The sequence below is a fragment of the Fringilla coelebs genome, assembly GCF_963513975.1.
Source record: "Fringilla coelebs genome assembly, chromosome: 14".
Classification (NCBI taxonomy): domain Eukaryota; kingdom Metazoa; phylum Chordata; class Aves; order Passeriformes; family Fringillidae; genus Fringilla; species Fringilla coelebs.
In genome coordinates, this window is record NC_140040.1 from 19,581,030 (window position 1) to 19,588,522 (window position 7,493).

At 48.1% G+C, this 7,493-nt stretch overlaps 1 protein-coding gene across 2 annotated transcripts; it reads right to left on the minus strand.

The window, feature by feature from the left end:
* Positions 1 to 1,631: 1,631 nt before the first annotated feature.
* PDP2 (pyruvate dehydrogenase phosphatase catalytic subunit 2) lies at positions 1,632 to 6,479 on the minus strand. Of its 2 annotated transcripts, none has more exons than XM_084214904.1 (2): positions 6,344 to 6,479; positions 1,632 to 3,645 (listed from the first exon to the last, which is right to left on the minus strand). In XM_084214904.1, exon 2 carries the CDS (start codon positions 3,588 to 3,590, stop codon positions 1,986 to 1,988), a length of 1,605 nt encoding a protein of 534 aa, XP_084071030.1. In that variant the 5' UTR covers positions 3,591 to 3,645; positions 6,344 to 6,479; the 3' UTR covers positions 1,632 to 1,985. The 2 variants fall into 2 exon arrangements, with proteins under 2 accessions (XP_084071030.1, XP_084071031.1); XM_084214905.1 differs by lacking the exon at positions 6,344 to 6,479 and adding an exon at positions 6,226 to 6,305.
* Between the last annotated feature and the right edge of the window lie 1,014 nt (positions 6,480 to 7,493).

The following is a 7,493-nucleotide window of genomic DNA, read 5'->3' on the forward strand; positions in this document are numbered from 1 at the left end:
AGAGCGCAGTGAAGCCAGAAGGGTGCAGGGATGCTGCTGAGGAGCTCTCCCCTCCTCAGACCCCACCCTGCAAACAGAGCAGCCCCTTCCTCAGGTAAACACAGGCCTGAGCATCCCTGCCTGCCTTTCCTGGCAGAGGAACCTCAGTCCCTACAGCACCAGCCCAGGGGATGAGCAGGGCACCCTTCAGAGCAAGCTGGACCCCAGCACCAAGAACCCAGAGCAACCTCTGCAGCATCTGGCACAAACTTTAAGTCTGCCTGCAGCCCTTATCTCCCAGAGCTCAGGGGCAGATTTCCTGAGGTAAATCCTGGTGCACTGGTATCAAGGGGAACAGACCTACTCATTGAATCTGCCTTCAGGTTGAATGGCTGGATGTATTCCAAAATGTACTAGACAAAAAAAAAAAACAACAAAAAAACAAACAAAAAAAAAACCAAACAAACAAAAAAAAAAAACCCAACAGTAAATTCAGAAGATTTTTTTTAGTGATGCATTTAGTGACTCTAATTGTAGCACTTAATTATAGTCAATCCTGAAAAGTCAAAAGCATGAATATTTTTTTAAAAGTTTTAGCTTCCTTCTCCTTCTAATCCCATCTTCAAAAGATGCCTGAAAGAAGTACTAAGAAATTTTATGTATAAGGAAAAATACTCAAAGAGCCCCAAATCCAAAAATGCTACCAGTTTAAGCCCCAAGACCTTGTCTACTAAAGATCTTGAGGAAAAAAAAAAAACTTTTTAATCTGCTAAACAGTAGGAGAATAATGTTTTTAAGTGAATTTAAGAAAAAAAGTAATATTTTTATTTGCTCTTCCGCACCCACACAAGTTCTTACTCAGCAGCAAGAACAGTAAACAGGTCAATATTCCCAGTGTGTATATCCTTGTGGGAAACAGTTCCTGTGGAGGGTAAACAAGGAAGAGGCACCAGAGAACACCATATGTAAAAGCTTATTTGCAAGCTTGGATGGCACTCTGGAAAGCTCAGTATAAAAGAAAACCATTGTAAAATACACTTTTGTGTATGTTCAGAGACTAAAACAAACATTCAGTAGAAAAAATAACTCTGTACCTATAAGGAGAAGCAAGAATGAAAGATTAAACCTGTTTTGGAGAAGTATCAGCACTGTTATCTCTTCTAAGCTGAATCTGGAGAGAAAGGTGCTCTCTTTTGCTGCATTTACTTTTAGGTGAATTTTTGAACTTCTAGATCTGACAAACCATTTATATTATCAATACTTTAATAAAGAGTACATTGTTTAAGCAAAAGACTCAAATGCTTAAGTCTAGTACTGTTAAATCCTGAACAGGGAACTGTGAAGGCCCTCATGTGTTTGAACTCTAAGCTGTCACACAAGTCCATACAGAGTTAAGAGAATATGCATTCCCACTTGAAAAGAACTGCACAAAAAGATAAAATTTTTCCCTTGCTTAAGGAAGAGAATCAGGAAAGACATCTGAAAATCCCAGGGCTCTTTGAACAGCCTTCTTTCACGTTATTTTATAAATATGGGGCAATTAGTTAAAGTATCTGACACATCCAAAGAAGGTTTGGTAGTTAATTTATTTAATTCAGTTACAGTGCTTCAACAGGATGCTACTCACTCTCCATAAGAGCAGAGCCTGACACTCCATGCAGCTACACCTATTATCCATCTCTATTAAATTGTACCAGTCTCAGTGAAATTTGCCTTGTTTGTTCATCGGAAAGTTTTACCAGAGGTTCTCATGGAATCAGAACTGGTCCACAATCTTTAGTTCAATCACATTTCAGTGAGGTTTTATGAAAACATTTTTCTTCAGTGTATACAAACCTGGAAACCCAGGGAAATTTCACCCCTTAGAAAGTTATTTTCCAAGCCAGTAAGTAACAAAAAGATTTAGGAACTTGCAGGCACTGGCAGCAGCTTGACTACCAGAGAACGAGAGGAATGGTTCAGGATCAAAGTTCCCTAGTGGTATTGAACTGCAGCAGTGCAAGGCTCTACTCGTGGCTCCTGTAGTAATCTTCAATAGTTTCTGAGTTGAAGTGCACCACGGTGACGGTGATGTCGTCCCTGTACATCCTGGCCAGGTCCTCGGGCAGGGTCAGCATGGCAGCCAGCTTCTCCGGGTCCACCTCGCCGTACTCGTTGCTGCCGATGGCGTGCCGGATCAGATGGGTGGCCGTGTTCTGGTCCAGGGAGGCCAGGCCTTTGCTCTTCCTCTGCAGCAACAAGTTGTGCATGTAACCCAAATTAACTGGTTTCTTAAAAGTCAGTGGTGGTTTCTGCATGTTGAGCTCTGTAAGGTGTCCAGCAACAAGTTTTACAACCTTCTCATTACTCAGCATCTCCCATAGCCCATCTGAAGCAATAACGAGAAACTTATCCTTGCTTCTTAACTTGTGATATGTGACTTCAGGCTCTGCAGTTAAATAAGGGGGGGTATGGTAGTTTGGAGGAACGTACTGATAAATGTTTAGAGCCTCAACATCACAGCTGTTCTCGAGAATGCTGTGTTGCAATTCTTTACTCCATTTTAATTGCACATCTCCAAAAGCTCTGGAGGGCATGAGAATCCCCAGTAATCTGTCATTCACAAATAGGGTTTTCTCCTCAGATCTAGGATGCTCTCGCTTCAATCTTCTAATTTCAAATTCATCATAGGCATTGTGGTCTCGAGTTAGAGGGAGAGTAGACCATGTTCCATCTTCTTCATGGACCCCTAAAACCGCTCTGCAATCACCGGTGTTTGCCACATGTAGGTGAACACCATCAATGTGAGCTACACAGGCTGTTGCACCAGAAAAAGCCACTTGCAGGGCAATATTTCTCATCAACTCATTTTCCTGAGGAGCCTGAACTTCCAGCGATATGTCTGAGTCTAACCTTTTGAAGGCACAAATCATGGCTTCTTCCAAACTAAACCCCGGCTCAGTGTCCAGGTCCAGCAAGTGCTGCCAGTAAACCCGGAGGTTCTCAAAGTACTGCGAGGTGATTTCCTGGTACTCCACATCGTTGGGATGCCTGTGCCACTGCAGGATGGGCCGCACCGGTTTCATGGCCTCCACGGCCAGCTCGATCTCCTCCAGGCTCTGGCGGGGCATGAGGGACACGGCGATGTAGTGCAGCAGCCTCTCGCTCACGGCCTGGGCGCAGGCGGCGCCCGCGTGGCCGTCGAACACACCGAACATCATCCCCGCCGTCTGCAGGCACGTGGCCGCGCTCCGCCGGTCCTCTATGGGGCTGTTGGAGGCCAGCTGGTTGCTTTCAAACCTCAGCACGGAATTTGCGTTCTTGCCGTTCAGATCCAGCGTTCTGTGGGATAGTTCACCTGCTCTGAGTATGTCGTTGATTTGTGCCGGAGACAGCTGGAAAGAAAAATGTTCTTCTTCGGTGGAAGTGTGCCGGAATGCTTTGGGAAAGGAGAAAGTTCTGTCTAAGCTGCAGCTCCCAGCAGGGTAGGGACATGTTTTGGAGAAAACGAGCTTCCATTTGATCTTGTTTCTATTTGGGATACAGATGGAGTAGCAACGTCCTTTCCCTTGTAAAATAATGCTGCTCCTGGCTGAGCTTAAAATCCAGGATGATACAGTTCTTGACATCATAAGTCACTCCAAAAATGGAGCACCTTCCTTCAGTAACACGGAATGTCCTTGCAGCCTGGAATATAAACGGAAGAAAGGGAAAATAATTAGAAAGTTCATAAGAAGCTTTCCATATAGAAGTTCAAAAGGATATCTAGAGCTCTCAGAAACATTCAGAACTTCTTTCCAAAAGAGACTGCTATGCATAAAGGCATCTTAAAAGTGATACCATTTCTGTCACTTAATTATAACCAAGAATATGACTGCTCCTTTTAACTCCTCAGAAAAGATAATTTTTACTTTCCAGACAGGCTTTTTCCTCATTGGGGCAAGAATAAGAAGAAATGGCAACATTACAAGAAACGTTATTGGAAACTGCACAATGAAAAGCCTCGTCTAACAAGACACAGAACAAACAGATCCAACAAGCCTGAAAATTAGGACTTAAAGTGACAATTATTGCACAACTCTCAAAAATGCCTGCTAGAGTACAACTCTATTAATAGACCCAAAACTTCAAACCCAAGAGAAGATAAGTACTTAAACCCTGTGGAAGCTGAGAGATGTGGCCAGTTAATGATTTATGTGAATTACCATGATCCTCACAGCTAGAACAAGCCAGTCTAGCTTTCCAATTCTGTTACAGCTTATAAGCTCAGCCGTTCTTTTTTTTACCTTCAAGGTCTTAACCAGCCCTCAGGCAGGCAGGATCTTTTACACAGCTGAAGACAAATTCTACTGCTGGTTAATGAATGCTTTTTTTACAGCATTGTGCACTCTGGTGCAGTGAAAGGTATAAGACATTGACAACTTTTACAGGTTCACAATTTTGCTTGTTCATTTGGAGGGCAATTAGAACAAGCTGCAGGGAAGATCCCTGCTGCCAACAGCACTGAAACCTCGGGCACTTCAGCAGCTGAAGCTCTTCAGTTGCCATGGGGGAGGTCCTCACATTGTCTCCTGCTTTCAATAAGATATTCCAGCTGTGGGATAGTGCTAAGTACAACCAGATGTCCACTCACAAACAGAATTTTGCCCCATGGATTTAAAAAACTCAGTGTATGCAGCACTGCAGGTACAATTACTCCCAAAAGATGCCACTAGCAGCCACTGAGAACAAGAGAGTTCTCTGTGAGCTTTCAAACACTTTGAGGTGGCCTGTGACACCACTTGCTCAGGCTAAAGACCCTCTATGCTGCCACAACACCAGTTTCTTAGCAGCATGCTTCACAAGAAATAACAAGAAACCAGCCAGATCAGATGAGTGGAAATGTTTCCAAGAAATCAGCAGGAAGTAAAAGTCACCTTGAGCTATTCTAAACAGAAGGCCTACTGATACAACCGCAGAACTGCTAAAATCCTGTTTGGAACCCAAAGCAATGTGTTACAAAACATTTCTGAAGTGTGCTACCCATACTTAACGCAAAAAAGAGCAGGCAAGCATTCCAACAGACCCCACAACTATGATTCTGGTGACCTGGTGAGAACAGCAAAATTTCACTGCTGATGTCAGGAGAGGGGATGGAAAAGGCAGTGCCAGTTCCCTGTCCAAGGCTTGCCTGCAGTCTTCTGGGACACCGCATCTCTCAACACACACAATGCCTTTTGTTGTCCTACCAAAAGAATGCAACCAAAATAACAGGAAGACAGCTGACCCTACCAACTCCTTTTGGGTTTAGCAACAGCTAAACCCAAAAAGCACCTATAGACAAGACAAGGTTTGCCATCCTTTTTCAGTCCATTCACCATTCTGTTTTTCCTTTATTCTCTTCCGGCTCCTCTCAGCCATGAGACTGAAAGAAGGATGACTTTCACATGCTTGATGAAAAACCCGATTGAAACACTGTTTAAAGAAATGTCCCCCTTTCACCCCGGCTGGCTGACAGTGTGAGGCCGGTGTGGTTTTCCGCCCAGCAGCAGAGTCACTAACACCGGTTAGCCCTGCGCTTGCCTAAGGTCAGGTAGCGCTGACGAGCGCTGGAGCTCCCGTGTGCCAGCCCTGCTTTCTGCGTTCCCATCCTCGGGGTCCTCCCCAGCCGCAGTGTGCAGACGCTGCTGCCCAGGACGCCCCCGGTAGCGGTGCTAATTAAAGCGGTGTGCTAAAGACCATTATGTAAGAGCCAATTATTACATAAACTCGCTCCCGCTCCAGCGCCGGCACTGCCTCCCCAGGGACGCGGTGTCCCAGCGGGGCCCGGGCTGAGCCCGGCCAGCCCCGGCACAGCCCCGGCACGGCCCGCAGCTGCCGGACCGCACAGCGCCAGCACCGCCCGCTTTTCCCAGTGAAATAACAGATACCTGTTACATTTGGATTTACAGCCCCTCTGAGATCCCCACATTCCCCTCACTCACGCTCCTGACGCTGCCCACACCCACCCCTCATCCCACGCATATCCGGCACACACCGACCCCTGCCGCACCACCTCCGCACGGCCCCAGCCCCACGCACCGACACACAGACCCCGCTCTGCTCCGCAGCACCCCACACCCCTGTCCTGCACACACGCCTCTGCTCCCGCACACCCGCACCGCACCCTGCGCGCAGCCCGTCCCCGCACACATACCCACCCTGCCCCGCACGGAACACGCCCTGTGCCGCGCACACCCACCCCTCACCGCCGCCGCCGCTGCAGCCCGTGCCCCGCACAGCCCCCACCTCCCCGCTTCCGCACAGTCCTCGCGCCAGGCCCGGCTCCACTCCCTGTGCCCCGGCACGGCTGCCCCGGCGGCGGCCGCTCTCTGCCCGCCCCGTCCCCCGCCCCCGGCGCACCCACCGGCCGAGCAGCCGCCAGTCGAGCCCGCCGGCCCCGCGCTGCCCCCGGCGGGGCTGAGGGACGGCGCTGACCGACAGCCCCGCCGCCCAACCCGCCCTGCCGCGGGTTCCCGTCAGGACACGGCGGGGCGGGCGCGGCCCCGCCCCTCCGCCATGTTGCGCGCGGCGGGCGCGGCCGCCCGGGCTGAGGGGCCCCGGCCCCCCTCGCTGCCGGCACCGCCCCGCGGCCGCCGCCCCTGAGGCGCTGAGGGAGCGCCGGGCGCGGCCCTGGGCCGCCCAATAGCGAGAGCAAAAAGGCAAAAAGGAAGCGAGTGACGCGTGTTAGGAAGAAAGAACACCAGCAGGGTTTCTTCCTCATTTATAACGTTCAAAACCACGCTGTTTCCTTGAGGGAGGACCCCTCGGCTTTGCCGGTTTTTTTTCCACTATGATTCCACACCTTTCAGCGCTGAGGACACCGGCTGAAGGGGCTCAAAATCGCAAAGCTCTTTCGTAATTAACTCGCCGTATAAATTATGGAGAACAAAAGGGCTCATTTTGCTGACTCCCCGGTTTTTTGGTTTCATATGACTGCTTGTCTCGGTTAACATTTCCACTGAGCGGTTCTAAGCCCGGTAACGAGGGGAAGGAATGGGCCCAAAGTGCATGGTGGTTAATCAATAGTTACTGATGTTAACGCAGTGGTTACTAAGTAGTCCCTGCTTTAAAACCTCTAACAATCATTTTTGCAAAAACAGAGGCTCGCAAGTCACAAGAGGCTTTGATACTATCAGTGTATTTTTAAATTCGCCTGCCTTCTTGTATTGAAGGAATTTTAGGTGAATAATGTGGTGCAAGTATCCTAGATGAGATGAGCATGCTCCCCGGTTATGTCGTGTGGAAAGATGCCGATCATCTTCAACGACTCCGAACTTTCACTTGTTTCTTGTTTTTATTAAAATAATGAAACAATAGTTTTATGTTGCATGGAAGAACATAGAAAAAAAGCAGGTCATCTTAACAAAAAATTTCAGAACAATATTTTAGCACAAGCAAAAAAACCCAACCAAAACCACCAAAACCCAAACCCCCTTAAGTTTGACGTAATTATTTTATCTGCCTGACAAATCTGAGCTGAAAGAGGACACCCACAGCAGCCCTTACCTGCATCT